Genomic DNA, 17,621 nt, shown 5'->3' on the forward strand with positions numbered 1-17,621 from the left:
TTTTAATGATGTAAAAATCCCAAAACAAAACAATTAGAAATCTGTTTTATTACACCTCATACTCTGTAGTATCTTAAATATATTCAGTTTCACAAATTTATTTAAAAAGGACTGTTCACATGTTAGGAACTAAATATCTAAAATTCCTTATAACTCCAAAGGCAAAAGAAATTCATTTTAAAATCTTAAACTGAGTGTATCCATCCATGACTTATATTAATATTGATTTGGGATTGAAACCAATAATTGTGTATTCTGTGATGATACTGAAACTACTTATAATTTATTTTTTCACTGTAGGCTATGCTTCATGTCTTGATGCACATGACTGACTTTCCCCAAACCTTTCTTAAAAAGGACATTGTTTATGGACTCATCATGGACAACAGCAAGGATGACTTTCTGGTAACTAACGTTCCTATACTTTATTTACTTTACTTATGTACACAAATCCAAATATATGAAGGTGAAACCTTCTGTACTGTGTTTCATGAGTTTCTTTCTTATTTGAAAGCCAGTAAGCTAATTCGACATAAAAATGCAATGGAACTGTTTAGCACTAGTGATTAGTATGATTTACAAAAAAGCACAACCCTTAATTTATTTTATTATTATTGATATTCCTACATACATACATATTTTGTATACAATTCCATACCTCAATCTCCTGTTTGTTTTGATTTAACTTGTTTGTTTTTGTTTCTGTCTGTTTTTGATATAATGAAAAATGTTAAGGTCATGTTTGTACATGAAAACTGTGCAGTTACCAAACAAAAACAAAAATCAGGTCATTAAAAATGAACGTGCTGCAAGTTCTATTTTTTCCGTGGGGCATGAATGCACCTTAAGATCGATGACTCTGCGCTCGATAAAATGACAGACACCCGTGTTAACACCAATCAGAGACAGGCCGTCCCGCCCTCCGGAAAATGTAGCTTCTCGACCAATGGCAACTGTCAATTTGAACCACGTGCCGATTTCGCGGCAAAAAAGATTTCGCGCGAAAACCGTCCGAGCCTTGTTTAGATGTAGATCAGCTGGGACAATAACAACAATAACAGCCGATAACGGGGACGGAACGGCGTTTTTATAAATGGACCTCGCCCGGTGAGACTCACGGACGGACCAGCTGCTGCTGTTTTACCGGACTCGCGTGTATTTAACCGCTTTATTTCCTCATATTTCCAGTTTTGTCAGACTGCTTCCTGCGTGCCCCAACAAAACGAGGGGGTTGAAGAATTGCGGCTAATAACTCAGCTAGCATGCTAACCTGCCCTACATATTCATATCCAACGTTACCACAGTGTACTCCGCTTAACTAGCTGTCGCTGTGTTACATGTACTCTCAGCAGAGCCTCAGAGTTGTGGTGATGTATTTTACAGTGTCGATATTTTATCTCGATAGCTCACTCCTGGAATGCTGCTATAAAGTTTTAATATCTATATAACTAAGCCCCGTCTCGTGTAAGCGTAGATAATATTGTTTTACAGACTTCCATAGCTAGTTTGTCGGCTGCAGCGGGTTGTTTGTGAACTTGTGTCAGTCTTTGTTGTCAGGACATTAGCTAGCTCGTTAGCAGGGCTGGTAGCTGTGTGGAGGGCAGTGTGGCCAGGCCTCGCGGCTCTACTGTACTGACAGGAGAGATGAAAACAAAAGATTAGCTCGCTCCTTTGCTAGCTCGCTAACCCCCTGTGTGTACTACGGCCACGGACAATTTGCGACGCTGTCTTTGATAACATATCAGCGGCTCACGGCGAGGAGTTGGTATGCAGTTAGCAACATTAGTTAATTTGCCAAATTTCCTGTTTGGCAGAACATCCTGTCTTGCTGTGTTGCCTCCACCTTAAGTTATCTCCCAGCTGTTAGCTTACTGTATATTTAATCTAAAGTAACATTATTAGTGTTAATGTATTTCTAGCAGCTTGTTTGGAAGCAGTAAGATGGACATTTTAGAAAGGGGAACTTTTTAAAGAAATGTTGAAGCTGCCTATAAATGCCTGCAAGCAAACTTTCAGAAGGTTTCATCATTGTTCCCTAAATTCAAGTACAGCCAAACCAAGTGGGTGCTGAGACCCAAACTGCACCATCTTAGCTTACAGCCCCCAAAGTCCAGTGAAGGGGTACCCAGTGACACACTGCCATGTCAGAGACTCTGATAACGGGCCAGACATCGGAGGATCTGTTGGCTGACTTTGAGACTTTGCTGAACTCTGGGAGTATTGAGCTGGGAGAGGACCACCAGATAGTGATCATCACCAGCCCCAGCAATGAGGGACTCCACCCGGCCGCTGCACCCAGCAGCACGGGGGAAATCCTGCTGTTTGCCACGCCACAGGGCCCCGTTGACGTGGGGATCCAAGACAAGAGACGACCTGCTCTGGGAAGACCTCCGGTGAGGAGAAGGGGGAGGTGTGGGAAGAAGGGGGAGAGGCAGAGGTCAGAGAGAGTAAAAGAGCGATAAAGGAGGAGGTTAGCTGAGGAGGTGACATGTTTAACATGTGTTAACATGTTTACATGAATGTGTTTCGGCCTGCCAAACAAAGCTGTAAGAGTCTATCCACCTGTTGCTCTAAGAGGTTTTGCTTTTCATGTAGTAGGGAGTTTCTTTTTCAGTCATTTTCACTTTCCTTTCTTCCTCTTAATACATAATTAGTACACAGTTGTAACAACGTGTAGTATATATATTGATGGCAGTTTTGACAATGTCTGTTTTCTTTCTACAATCATATCAGGTAAAGAGGAAGTTGGACCTGGACAGTGACCATCAGTATGTCAGCACCACTCGATCGTCCATAGGCCAAGCGCCACCCTCCACACCTGCCCCGCCCAGAGGTACACACACACACACACACACACACACACACACACACACACAATTTTCTGCTGATTTTTCTTTCATTGTTCCCCAAAATTCACAGCAGCAGCAACACGTCAGCTGTGTGTGAGCCCTACCTCCCTCCAATCCATACAGACTCTGACCTTTGTCACAGCCGTCATTGTCCTAGAAACAGCTGTTCTTTTATCAGCACAGACAACAGCCTGCCAGCCTCTCTTTGTCTTCACAGGCTGACTATCGGTATCTAAAATAATTAACACTATTGGCAAAATGACTTAAAACTCATACAGGAAGACAATCATTATTTTGTGATTCATTTATGTTATGTTCTCCCTCTTTATTGACATTGATCAATTGTTATGGTTCACCAGTTTAAAACATAAGAAAGGAGCTTAAATGGTTGCCTACAGGAGTAACGTTTCACTATATGTAAAACAAACAAAAAGGAAACTATACTTGGGGTGTAAAAGATGGACAGGATCATGGGTTTTGTAGTTCTTTACTGGCTTAACACTCTTGGTGTAGCCATTGTTCTTTCACTGCGTAACAAACCTCAAATTCATGTAAAATGTGTTTTTAAAATGGGATAGATACACGGTATAATGATATGGGGGAGGAGTGCAAACATAAACTGCAGTAAGAGAAATGCATTTTAACAACTGAAAGCATATTAAAGAGTTGATTTTACATGCAGCAGACACTGGAGCAGAAGCATTAGTGTGAGTAAAAGACTGAAACTGCTTAAAACGTGACACACATATTTCATCCTGTATTCCAAATTCTTCCTTGAAAACACAGTGGTCGTGAAACTTCAGAGTTGCTATGAATTATGTGAAACTAAATAAAAGCAGGTGGGCTTTAGGAAAGTTTTTAAAAGCTGTGTTTCTGAATCTTCGAGTCAAGATATTCCCCAGAATGTGCTTTTTGTGTCCTTTGAATTTAGCAGAAATCGCCTTTGCTTAACAAAGGATTAGTGTAAAATAAAAAAATTAAAAACCCAAGGCTTGGTGTTTTGCACTGAAATGACATTTTCAATAGGTTTTTGTATTTGCCACCACTGTTCGTGGAAAGAGAAAAATACACACTGGAAATAAATGGAGGAAAAATGACATGCTTGCCAGAGACAAATCATAGCTTACATAAGAGCCACATAAATCAAGGGACCTCTGTGTTCAGTTCACTTATAACTGTGCCATTTCTAAAATAAATATCAGATATAAATGTCAGATTTTCACAGGTTTAAAGTGAGCAAGGCTGTATGAGTCGGCTGTGAAAAGATGCCACTGTCACTGAGACACACCTGAAGCAGCACAACACTGACCCAGTTTAACACTCAATGTGAATCTGAGAAAAGGACTCCGGTCTAAAGTGACGTGCTCGTTTTGCTTTGGGAGACTACAAAAATAACATGTTTAATTAAAGTTACAAATAGTAAAGTGGCGTCAGAGCTCATAATTTGTTCCATAATTACATTTAAAAAGTAAAAACTACATCACAGGGCTGCCACACACAGAAACTAGAGCTACTGGTGTAAGTCATGAGTAAGGATGTCCCAATCCAATCTCAAAGATTGGTATCAGCCGATCAAGGCATTTTTTAGTGATCAGCGATCAGCTATATTGAGCTTATAGGGGACGAGCCCCGCCCGCAGTGCAACACTACACACCATAAATGAAAGCAAGAAGCAGAACGAGACTGTTTTTTTATGTTATTTACCAAAGTTACGAGCACTCATTTTATTCAGCTCAGTGTGAGAAACTGCTGGTGTGTTATCTATGGCGCATGGTGTTTCAGCGCCCTGCTCGGGGGAGAGACGGTGTAGAACCGATGACACCCACGCTCACCACACCACTGCAAACTCAACAAAAGCCCTATGAGCAAAAAAACCAATAAGAGTATTTACTTAATAAATCTGCGCAAAAGAAGTCCAGACAATGAAAATAAACACACAGCTAATGCAGGTGGGGAATGCTGCATTGAAGTAACAAACATTGGAGAATACTCTCTGAAAGGGACAGAGACATTGTCCTTAAGACAGCGATGAGGCAAAAAATATTAAAGGCAGGGTTTGTTATTTTATACTTTGTCCAGTTTAAAGACCATCGCTCAAATGCTCTCTTTACGTGAGCTCCCATGTCAGTCAGTAGAGTTCTTTACATCGCTTCTGACTTCAGATTACTTGAGGACATATCCTCATTTCAGCTAGCTGGTAGCACAAGTTTGAGTTGAGACGTCTTAACTCCAGTTAGCTCCCAGAGCTGTCAAAGGCTCAACTGAGTCTAGCATGCGATGTAAGATTATCACATTAAGGCACTTCTTAACCAACTGGAAGGCAATAGCAACACTTAAATATTATATTCATTTTTTCAATATATTGCCATGTTCTATTACTGAAGACTGGACAAAGGAGGTTCAGTGTGCCAATACTAGAACTACCGGTAAATGATATGATGTTCTAATATTTGTGAGCAAAGTGCTGCCCTGTATTGTCAAAAAAAAAAAAAAAAACTCCTGGAAAATGTCCTGGAATTTTTTTTCTTTAAGAGTGTGAACCCTGAAGGATCTTCTGTTCTCTAGGATATAAATATTGTGGAATTTGATCAAATGCAATAATATGCAGATATGACAATGTAAAAATGACTGCCCATGGATCTACAGTATAACATGGAACAATAACTAGCAAACTGAAAAGTAATGTTTTATCTAGTAACTTTTTTACATATATATAGATAGATAGATAGAATAATAAAGATAATTTTTGCTATAAAGTTTATATTTAGACTAAAACATTAATTCTGTTGCTTTGCATCTTTTCACTGTGCAGGAATGTCTTCTTTAAGCAAACTCTATTTCCAGACATTTTTTTTAGCTTTATAGTCCAGTTTAAAACATTTGTTAGGAAAGCAATCAAAAAGTAATCAGCTGTAATGACTTACATTATGTTGATGTAAATAAAATAAAATACAACTTATTACATTTTTAACTGGGTAACCCATAATCTGTAACCTATTACATTTCAAAGGTAACCTTTCTAACTATATTATGAATAGGGCTGTGACAATAACCGCATCACCGCAATACCGCGGTCACATGATGCCTACCGCGGTGAAGAGGTCATCACCACACACACACACAAAAAAAACCCCAACAACCTGATTTATCATGGCGGCGGATCTGGTTCCCAAGCCTAATGTTAAAAGAATACTCAGACGATTTGGGAGTTATGCCCTTTCGCTATCATTTTCATATTGAGACACCATTATGGTTGTTGTTTTTGTGTCTGTACGTCCAGTGGCTGGGTCTCAGCGGTTAGCATTGGGGTCAGTACGTCCTGCGCTGTGATCCGCAGAGGGATACACCAGTGAGCAGGCACAGGCACAGACGTAGCCTGTAAACAAAACTCAGCTGTTCATTTAGCCTAGCGATATCTCTGGGCTATAGTAGCTGCAATGGACGACTTTGAACGCGATTTTGAAGAGTTTCTTGTAGCGTACACAGACCCAGAGCCATACCTGTTTGAGCCAGAGCACACAGATGAGGAACTCCATGTGTTGGATGCTGAGTGGGCGAGAAGAGAGGCTGAATCCTCCAGAGTGGCGGAGCAGCAAGGGGCCACGGGGAGACGGAGGTCAGGGGAGGACTGGTGGTGTAGCTGCGGGGCTAGCTAACATATTCCTACGGAGGTGGAATCATTTTGCTGCACAGAATGGGATTCGATGCTACCATCGTTGGGGAGATATATCATCAGGAGGAAAACCGCCGCAGAGAGTGCATCACAAAGAGTGAAAACTTTGCAGCAATCACTAAGTTAAACTGGAAAAAACGCCCAGGCCTGCAGGAGCTGATGGACAGCTTTCAGTCGAGTGAGTAATATCGTCCGTGTCGTGTCTTTGTTTGCTTTTACCGAGTGACCTAGCGTACCTGTCCCAGAGCAAGCTGCAGCTGTTGCTCACTGGTGTATCCCTCCGCGCAGGACGTAAACACACTGTAGTTCATGTATCAAACCTCTTCTGAAACAACTAAAACAGACTCATTTTTTGAAATAATGTTTAAACATGTTTATTTTAAATGCACTTGCAGAAATGGCTGTGACGTATCACCGCCATACCACGGTGATACGTCACTCTGTCACCGCTGTGAGAAAAAATACATACCGTCACAGCCCTAATTATGAAGTTTATAATTTATAATCCTTTACCGCTTGACATCAACAGAACTCTCCCCTTCTCGCCCATCATTAAAAACATCTCTCAGAGTACCTTCAAGTAGCTTCCCCGACATGCCACGTGTCTTATTTAATTCAAAAATTGGAAATAAAATCCAAAGTTATTCATTCTTTACTGCACAGTTTTGTTTTCATTCTTGCGTTGTAATTTGCCAGGTCGTTCAGGCCAACACCACAATTGTATTGGATAAACAGGATGAATATATAATCTGTCAGCTCGGAGACATGTGATGCTCTTCTTCACTGCTGCCTCACTCTGTGCTGAAGGCAAACAAGGGTGTAGTTTTATGAGAAAAGAAATTATCAACTGTGGTTAGAAGCAGAATTTTTAAACGTGTGTGTTCCCTTTTCCTGTCTGTTCAGTACCTCGAACCACGACAGAGAAGTCGCGGTATGACACGTCCTTGAACCTGACCACCAAGCGCTTTCTGAACCTGCTGTCCCAGTCGGCTGACGGCGTGGTGGATCTGAACTGGGCCTCGCAGGTCCTGGATGTCCAGAAGAGACGCATCTACGACATAACCAACGTCCTGGAGGGAATCCAGCTCATCTCCAAGAAGTCAAAGAACAACATCCAATGGCTGTGAGTGTAAATAAAGACTAAATATTACTGCATCAGATTGGTATATTAAACATAAACTGTTGCAACACCAAAACATAGTAAGCACAAACACATTAGATGAAAAATCAGAAAGTATGAATATGCAGGATGATACAGGATGTGCTGTATTACAGCAGTAAAATATTAAAAAGTGTCTGATATGTTGTATTTGAAGTCTTTAAACCTTGATTTATTTCCTTTATCTGTGCTCTCCTCCCCGGCAGTGGTAATCGAGTTGATGCTGCGTTGGTTTCCCGCCATAAGGAGCTGCAGAGGGAGGTGTGTGACCTCACAGAGGCTGAGGAGCAGCTGGACGAGCTCATTTCCAAATGCAACCTGCAGCTCCGACTGCTCACAGAGGACCCACAGAACAAGAAATATCCTTTGGACTAGTATTAGTAACTTGTTTAATTTTGTCAGCAGGCATAGACAGCAAAGCTTTTTTAAGATAGTGTTGTGGTCTTGGACCTTGTCAGTCTCAGAATGACGCCACTTGTATTCCTTCATCATTGTTTCCATCACATTGGGCTATGTGCGCTGCCAGGACTTGCGGAAGTCATTTGACTCCCCGGACCAGCTGGTCATGGTGATCAGAGCTCCACCAGAGACCCAGATGCAAGTGTCAGAGCCCTGCAAGGTACCAGCTTTGAATGATTTCAGCCTTTTGAAGCACATTTATTTGGAGGTTGTGAGGTTTTCACATCACTGTGCAAATTTATCTCCAGGGTTACCAGGTGTCGCTGAAGAGCACGCGGGGTCCAATCGACGTCTTCCTCTGTCCAGAAGACAGCTCCGGCGTCTGCAGCCCCGTGACAGGAAGTAGTCCCTCCAAACCCAATGCTGACCCCTCTCTCGCCCCACCTCCCACACAACCTACACAACCCACAGACCAATCACAAGCCAGAACATCCACAGCCGCTGTAGAAGTGGGTTTATCATCTCCAGCATCGACGTCATCCACAGTGACGGCAGCCTCCCAGCAGGAGCCCTCATCACTGGTGTTGGGTGGCGACACAGGTGAGTGTTCACGTTTCTCCATAAATAAATGGACTCTTCTTGGAATTCCTTAAATAAAAATGTTTTAGGTTACACTCTACCCAAAATCTTGAGCGGATGCTGTGGAAAGTTCTTTTTCATGGAGAACAGTAGCTGTGGTCAGTTTAAATTTCTGTCCGTTACAATTGATTTTATGGTTGGGAAAAAGTATCAATAGAGACTTCTTAAGCTGCTCTTGCTGCATAATCCACTTCTCTTCTGTCAAACCATGTGCTCAGTATGTGTCTGCAGTAATGTGAGCAATGCAGCCCTAAGTCAAATTATAACATTTCATGTCACTAGAAGCAAGAAGGAGGTGGATGGTGTACACGTCACGCTCCAGCTGGGTACAGATGGAGGACAACATTTTTTAAATAAGTCAGTGAATGAGGATATAAATAAGTTAAAATAAGTAAATACTGAAATAGAAGAATATGCCAGTTAGAAAAACTGATTAATAAAAATAAATAATAATTAATTCACAATAACAATAATAAATACAAAATAAAAAAGACATAAAGTTCAATGAAAAGCCAAACTAAAAAGGTAGGTCTTGAGTTTGCTTCTACAAACATCAACACTCTCTGCGGCCCTCAGGTCTTCAGGCAGGCTGTTCCACAGATGTGGACCATAGTTATGAAATGATGCCTCACTGTGGGTTTTTGTTCTAACATTGGGGATGATCAAAAGGCCACTACCAGAAGACCTGAGGGTTCGAGAGAGTTCATACGATAAAAGCAAATCTGAAAAATACGTGGGAGTAAGACCATTAGGGGCTTTACAAACCAATAAAAGGATCTTAAAATCAATTCTGAAGCACACAGGAAGCCAATGCAGAGACTTTAAAATTGGTGTAATGCGTTCTCTCTTTCTGGTCCTCGTCAGCACAGATGCAGCTGAGTTTTGTAATAACTGTAACTGAGCAATGTTTTTCTTAGGAAGACCAGAATGTAGAGCATTACAGTAATCAGTTCTGTAGGTAATAAAAGCATACATGAGTGTGTCTGTGTTGGCTTGAGATAGAAACAGTCGCACTCTGGCAGTGTTCTTAACATGATGAAATCCAGTTTTGGTTATACTCCTAATATGTGGTTCAAAACTAAGATTCGAATCAAAGGCGGTTCCAAGGTTTTTCACCTGTTTACAGGGTTTTAGTGCCAGTTCTTGGAGTTTTGTGTTGAGTTTCTCTCTCTGAGCTTCAGGACCAATAACTAAGACCTTGGTTTTGTCCTGGTTGAGTTGAAGAAAGTTTCTGCCATCCAGGACTTGATATCTGAAATACAGTATCATTTGTCCCTGAGTCATCAGGAGACACGGTGATGTACAGCTGCGTATCATCAGCATAACTATGGAAACCGATGCTGTGCCTCCTGGTGACGTTTCTGAGTGGCAGCATGTAAAGATTAAAAAGTGTTGGACCTAAAATTGAACCTTGGGGGACCCCACAATCCATTTTATAGCTTTTTGATGAACATTTGTAGATTGTTACATAAAATTCTTTGGCAGAAAGATAAGACTGAAACCAGTTAAAAACGGTACCAGAGAGGTCAACTAGATAGTGAAGGCTGTCTAAGAATTGAGTGGTCGGCTGTATCCAAGAATGCAGTAAGATCCAGTAGTACTTATACAGAGAGTTTTTGTTCATATCCAGGTCAAGGTCAGGGTCACCGTGACCATGCATCCATCTCATTCTCTGGAACGAGATATCTAACGAACACCTTGAGGGAATCTCTTTAAATTTGGCACAAATGTTCAATTGACCTTAACAATGAAGTAATTAGATTTTAGTGGTCATGGGTCAAAGGTCAAGGTCACCAGAACCTTGCATCTCTCTCATTTTTGTGAACGACCTATCTAAAGAACAATAATAATTTGGTGGTCAAAGGTCCTTGTGACCTTACAAAACATGTTTTTGGCTTTAACTCAGTAATTTTTATGCTGATAATGACAAAATTTTATACACATAGGATATAATGATGAAGTGATGACATTTTATATCCAAAGTTAACATCACTGTGACTTCATACTTATCTGCATAAAACACTTTACTGGCCATTACTCAGCATCATGTCTCAGGAACAGAAGGGGAGACATTTGGTCAGATGAATTGGTGTGACTAATCTTGGAACTGTGCTGACTGTATAGATCTTTTGTGTTGCTGGGGATTGGATTTGTGGGAAGCGTCTGTGTTTTCAGACATGGATGTAAACTGTAAGAGAAACTTGACTTGTGTGCACAGAGGCATACAACCGTGGGGCGGTAATTCTACGTTGTTGTTTTTTTATGTGAAATATAAAAACACCCACAATAAGATATTTATTTAAATGCATCTGGTTGTGGTGATGGCAAATGACCCAGTTGTCTAAAGTCATTTCAGCAACAGGCTGTAACCTGTAACCTCAGCACTCAGCCGTTATTCAGTGATTCATATCACAACACAGACGGGTCGTGTAGAGTAGGGAGTGTCGACACCACAGTCGTATGTGTTACTAATAATGTTATCATTGGTTTTGTTGCGTTGAAGTGTCCCACCTGACTGGCACTCAGCCATTGTTTATGTTATTAATTACTTCTGTGCCTTTCCTGCTGCGACATGTCAAAATGTGTTGCATCATCACCAACACAAGATGGACGATGCATTTTTTGTTGAATCAGCTAAATAGCAAAAACAAATTGTGGTTCAGGGTTTTTCTCACATTTGACTTTCTATAACAGAATCGCTCCTGGAAGGCGACCCATTCTCCAGCCTCGGAGACATGCCCGATTTTGACCTCTCGCCCCTCTCCTCCTCGGACTTCCTGAGTGGAGATGGCTTTTCTCTCCCACTGGACGGTTTCATCAATCTGTCCCCCCCTCAAAGTCATGATTACCACTTCGGACTGGAGGACCATGAAGGCATCAGTGAACTGTTTGACTGTGACTTTGGTGACCTATCGCAAGTGTTGGGGGACAGTTAGATGAAGAAGACAAGGAGCATGTGAGCTTCATGATGTAGGACTTTTCCTCTGTTCCCTGGGGCTTTTAAAAGAGGGCTGGAAATCAACATTTTATGGGCAACTCTTTAAAAAAAAACAATCCCAAACTTAATGTTTCAATTTTGCGGTGTGGGAAAATGTTTTGTGTAGTAATTGCCTGTGATCCCCAAAACTACAAAATCTCAGTCCCCAAAATTGTACAGCACATTATTGGCACTTCTCTCTGGCCATTTAAATTTTAGACCAAGACTTTAGCTTTAGTATAGCTATTTAAATTATTTATATGAATGCTATTTTAATATTTTGTATCAAGCGTGGTTCTTGTTGTTATTGATTATGTTTTATCCAAGTGGATTGTGCAGGTGTTTGTGGGCGGTATGGACTCATAGGGCTGGTTTCCTTAACCCTGATTATCCGACATGCTACGAGTCATTGGGCTGGTTTTTAGACGTGTCAGTCTGAAGTGTTTTCTTCAAAGAGGAGACGTTTACATTCCTCAGCTGAAGCTGCTTCAGTGGAACCAGCAGCGTAGATTCAGTGCTGGGCTGGTCAGAAGCGTCTCGGAGCTATGGTGCAGTTTCACACTCTCAATATATTTTTCCACAGTGATAGAGGTCGTTATAAGCACAAAAGAAAAGGCTTCTCTCCTCTTAATTAATTTTATCTGAAACACTGGAACAGTAACACAGTAACATTTAAAATGTATCATTGCCCCAACTTAATGATTAGATTTGCACACGTTCAGTCTCCTACAGTGAGTTAAGAGTTTGTAAAGAAAAAAAAAAAAAGAAAAAGGTCCGATTTGAATCACCCTTCAAACCCACTGACCAAGAGATGGGCTCTCTACGAGGTAGTATGTATTTATATAAAGAACACAAATAAGAATTGTGATGCTTTTGGGAGCTTGACCCTCATCTTTCCTCAAATAAATGGTAACAAAGAGTTACCGTGACATTTTGAATATTCATAGTTTTTCTTCAAAAGACACATTTACTTTGGCTGTCTGGACGAAAGTCTGCTGTCACTGAATGGTGCCCAAAAAGCATTTTAGAGAGTGTAGGGCTACGTTCAGACATTAGCCTGTCTCCATGGGTTGCTGTGGTAGTGATTAAGGGCTCATTTATACTTCCTTTACATATGGAAATAGGAACATCCATTTCAAATGTTGTAAATGCCTCTGCCCTCACACTTTGTGTCCTTTATGTCGGCATAGATACAGCCAATAGATGGCACTAGAGGGCAGAGTCAAAAGTTTCACACAACAACAAACGAGACGACGGTGGAAGAGGTTGTAATATGGTTCCTTTAAATGGAGACAGCCTTGTAGACGGCAGTGATCTGTGGGGCCATTATATACATCCCTAAATGTGGACAAAGAATTCATTTCAGTGTACTACAGATTATTCCTTTCCGCCATTATTTAAATTTCTTTATCATCTCCCACAGTCGTATCTCACTTGAAATATGCCACACTGCCGCCAAGGTCTCCGGTGGTACTGCTGCGTTTCGTCCGTATCTTTCAGATGAACGCAGAGTATGGACAGAAGTTTCCATCTCAGTTTCCAATATTGAGCATAAATGAGCTCTCAGGCGACACTAACTATGTAGCAACCCTGGTGAGCTGGCTTTCCAACGCAGAAACATGAGAAATGAAGTCCCAACATTTAGCCCTCCAGACAGTTTATCGTGGTGTCTGTCCATGGACTGTTCCTCAAGTTGTCCTCTTTAGTGATGTGCTAGTAGCAGCATGGATCTGCTCTGCTGGATCTGTTGGTGTGCAGGAAACCAGGTGATGATGGTCTGCTGCAGTTGTTAGATATTTAAAAAACTAATACTGAATAAGTTCTCTATTAGTTAGCTAGGTGTTTAGCCATAGACTCAGGTGTTTGGAGCAAAGCAAGGTCTTAAATGTTTTCGATGCAAACATGAATGAGAGTGTAACTGTTTTAGATGCATTTCGTGGGTGTTGTGTAGGTCGATGATAGGTTTTTACAGGTTTAGAAAATGCTTGAAGACAAGTGCATGTTTTTTATTTTTCTTTCAACTTTTTCAGCCAAGAGTTCAAGTGAGAAAAGTTCACCAGATGCCTGTAGACTGTTGCTCCCGAAACCACCCGACTGTTGTCACGCGACGAGCCCCCAGCAGGTTCACAGCCCTGACACCCAGCTAGAGAAGTTCAGTAGATCCTCAAAGATCGTACACTCTTGTTTTCTAAAAGCATTCAGAGTGGGTTTTTTTTATACAATGTATGAATTAAAACTGCATCTTTGCTTTTACCAGCCTAATCAGTGTAGAGCAGTGTTGACTTCAGGAAGGGTTAAGTGGAGGTGATTGGCTCTTGATAGGAATCCAGAACAAGGACATGCTGTTATTGTTCAGTGTATGCACTTCAGATCAGTTCAGAAAGTTAATGTACATGCCTTAAATCAATGACCTCGACCATGTAAATAGAGGTGATACCCAGGATATCTTATCTCAGCCCGAAAAGATCAGTTCCTTCTTGTTTTCTACGACACTCACATCAGGCTCCGTCTCCACATACTACTACATGCCTTGGTTCTTAAGAAACCACATTGATTTTCAGTCGAAATAAAAAGCAATAACAAAGACGTTTTTACATCATGAACTCAGAGTATGAGGTGAAAAACTGTCCTGCTATGTGTGTCATGTATTGTTGTAGTTAGAAATGTCTGCGTTAAACTTTTTTCTCGTTTTAAGTTAAGTAAGCTAACATGTTTTTTGCATTCCTGAAGTATTGGGTTTTAATGTATGTGTGTGTGTGTGTGTGTGTGTGTGTGTGTGTGTGTGTGTGTGTGTGTGTGTGGGGGGGGGGCCGGGGGGGGGGGGTGCATGTGTGTTGAAAGTACAAATTGTTTTGTTGAATTTCATATTTATTTTTAAAAGGGGGGGTTTAATAGAAAAAAGGTACAAAATTATTTGTTCATTTTCTGGCAGGAAACAATTTTACACCAACAATTCTAGTTAAATCCGAGCAAAACATAAATTGACAGATGTGTATTTTAGTGGTAAAAGAAGGGTGTTGTTTGTAAATTAGCTTCTCATTAGTAGCACATTTATATTTTGCCATATTTTCTCCCTTAGAGAGAATTTATTTCCTTGTCTTACCTGTTGTTGTGCCTGTGCAACCTTTGCATTGGCTAATGATGCAACCCAAAAAAAAAAAAAAATCAAGAAAAAAATATTCAGGAATACAGTTTGTCATTTTGAACTGATTGATGTGTAATTTTTCATATCTTCTTTAGTCGCAACCTTCCCTGTCACATCAGTTTAGATTACAAAAATCTTCATGTTGCAGGCAACATGGCTGATCTAAGGTTATACATGTATAGTGTCGCCTTTGGGTGCCTCAAACTGTCATGTGAATGTGTGTAAAAAAAACCCTATAACTACAGTCATCTTTTATTTCCTTTATCTTCAGGTCTGTAGAAACCATCAAATCAGTGTATAATTTCAACACTTCTTAAAAAAAAAAAAAAAAAAAAAAAGTTCAACTGACAGCGGTGTTACAAGCCACTAAAATGTTAGGCACCGTTTGTAACCCTTAGAATGTATCATATTTTTCGTCTTTCTCTGCATTTAATTTTTGTCGACAGCTGAACTGATGGACATTGTTGCTGAATGTCAGCAGTTCATGTTGTCAGCCTGTCATGTTGCATCACGTTTTGGTTCCCTGCAGGACAAATGCAGTGCCTTCTTGGGGTAAAAATCTTAATTGTTGATGAATATTCAAATCAGGATTTCATTTTGTGTGCGGCCGTGGTGAAAGATTGCAATGTTTTCAGGTGTTTTGTGTGGTTTTTGTGGAGTTTTGTTTGAAAAAGTTCAAGGTAGGATTTGCACCAGGGTTGAAATCAAATCACCTTCAGTTAAAACTTAAAAAAAAAATGGGAATTCATAGTGAAATGTGCCATTTGATCTGAGCTATTTAGCACTCTTAATATTTATAAGGTGTTCATTTTTATATAAAGGTGACTTTTCATGTCTTGAAGTCACTGTTAGAAACTGCTGACAAATGCTCTTAAATTTCTGTGGTTCAACAGAATGAAAGTGAATTGACTCCAACCCTGATTGTCACTGTTCAAAGTGCTTTTTAAGGGAAACTGTAGCGTACCCAGCAACTCAACAATCAATCAATCAATTTTTTTTTTTTTTTTTTTTTTTTTTTACAAATTTTATTTTTGTTGCTACATACTGGGTAAAAAAAATAATAAAAAAAATACAGATTTGTACATGTGAATTATTAACGGGCCCCAATATGCCCTTTTGTATCAAAACTTCCTTTGACAAAAATAAAAAAAATTAACGATTTCCATCACATCTCGTCTTTCTGTTAAACAAGTGACTAACACCAAAAATATTGTGTCCCATTTAATCATTTGCATTAATTTGGCATAACTTAAAAGTCCAGTGTGTAAGATTTAGTGGGTTAAATTGGCAGAGATTGAATATTATGATGTCACCTGGAAATAGTAAACGTGTTTTCATTACCTTAGGATGAGCTGTTTATGTCTATATATGGAGCAGGTCCTCATCCACAAAGCCCACCATGTTGTACCGCTGTTTCTACAGTAGCTCAGAACAGACAAACCGAACTCCAGATAGGGCCATTTGCATTTTCACATTGGCCACCTTCGTTAGCAGCCCCAATGTGATTAGCAGCGTCAGAAAAACAGATTTTTTTAAATGTGAAATTGCTTTTTTATTTTCAGACATTTCAGGGTTTTTACCAGTCCTAATAACGGTTTGTTTTGGAGAAGAGGAGACCTCTGTGGATAATCCAGCTCCTGCTCAAAACCTCTTGGACAGCGAATACTGAAGGAATTCTAACCGGGAGAAGTTTCAGCTGGTTGCAATCTGCAATCCTCACTGAAAGATACAGCGTAACCCCCCAAATCTTACACAGCACTCCTTTAAGAATGAATTGATTGCCTGAAATTCTTGAGGAGCTACAGACATTTACACAGCATTGTAAGAAAGATTTGCAGTGCATACGCAAATAGTGATTTTTAACAGTTATGTCATTTTTATTTATATAGCCCTAATTTCTTAAATCACAAATTAGCTTCAGGGGACTTTACTGTCTGTACAGTTCATGGTCAAGTTTATTGTCATCTGCAAAGGGACCAGCAGGGCTGTAGGAGGAAACCTTGGGTGATTTATTTTGTCTTACTGACATTGACCATGTTATCTTTGCACCACCTCACTTATGTTACTCTCCTCCTGACTACTGTAATCAGCAAATTGGGGGAAAATGTGTCTAATTTGAGGAAATATACTTCACATTATCTCATAATAATTATCATTCTCAAGTACCTTAATACATTTAGAGGTCATTAACTCATTTTTCAGCAGCATTCATTACATATAAATAAATACATTCTCATCTGTGCAGCTAGAGGGAGCCGTTCACCCAAGACAACAAGCAGAGAAAGACAGTGCATAAGAAAAAGTAGTCAACAGAGTGTCAGTTCAGAGATGACACTCGTTTGGTGACAAAAGGTTAGTAACATGACTTTACACAGAGGCTGTATTTATTACAGGGAGTTTCTATTTTTCTGGTCACTATTTTTTTAGGCACATCATAGAGCTTGTTTTGTCTATTAAATCCCAAGTAATTCTTGTTCTGTTGAGTTTTGGTGGGTAAAAAGAGCTAACACATTAGAATGTTGCTCTGCTCACCCTAAAGTCCTTGACGTCTCTTTGATTGTCAATATGTTACAATCCTGTTTGGTTAATCAATACAAAAACCAAAAGGTAAAAACAAGCTGCGGTTTTTCTAAGGGTTGGTACTGATTGTCTCATCTAGCTCTGCGAGAGAGAAAAGAAATTTGCCTGTTTCCCAAAAAGTCCAACTAATTTTTAGATAAAATTTCACTCCACAGTCCTCATTTGTTTTGTTTACTTTCTTTTTTTCTTCTTCAGAATGC

At 40.1% G+C, this 17,621-nt stretch overlaps 1 protein-coding gene across 1 annotated transcript; it reads left to right on the forward strand.

The window, feature by feature from the left end:
- The first annotated feature begins 995 nt into the window (after window positions 1-995).
- On the forward strand, window positions 996-12,634 carry e2f1 (E2F transcription factor 1). The gene is made up of 7 exons (XM_078170233.1): window positions 996-2,393; window positions 2,734-2,833; window positions 7,426-7,645; window positions 7,888-8,040; window positions 8,186-8,300; window positions 8,389-8,680; window positions 11,414-12,634. The coding sequence occupies exons 1-7, from the start codon at window positions 2,142-2,144 to the stop codon at window positions 11,653-11,655; spliced, it is 1,374 nt and encodes a 457-aa protein (XP_078026359.1). The 5' UTR covers window positions 996-2,141; the 3' UTR covers window positions 11,656-12,634.
- Window positions 12,635-17,621: the final 4,987 nt, after the last annotated feature.

This window comes from Epinephelus lanceolatus, chromosome 8, assembly GCF_041903045.1.
Source record: "Epinephelus lanceolatus isolate andai-2023 chromosome 8, ASM4190304v1, whole genome shotgun sequence".
Taxonomy (NCBI): Eukaryota; Metazoa; Chordata; class Actinopteri; order Perciformes; family Serranidae; genus Epinephelus; species Epinephelus lanceolatus.

What these genes read in the sequence shown, in the direction of transcription:
- e2f1 (XM_078170233.1), top strand. Translation starts at nt 2,142, where the DNA reads ATGTCAGAGACTCTGATAACGGGCCAGACATCGGAGGATCTGTTGGCT. An exon ending in AAGTGTCAGAGCCCTGCAAG is followed by an intron (nt 8,301 to 8,388) that starts GTACCAGCTTTG and finishes ATTTATCTCCAG; the next exon opens with GGTTACCAGGTGTCGCTGAA. An exon ending in GGTGTTGGGTGGCGACACAG is followed by an intron (nt 8,681 to 11,413) that starts GTGAGTGTTCAC and finishes TTTCTATAACAG; the next exon opens with AATCGCTCCTGGAAGGCGAC.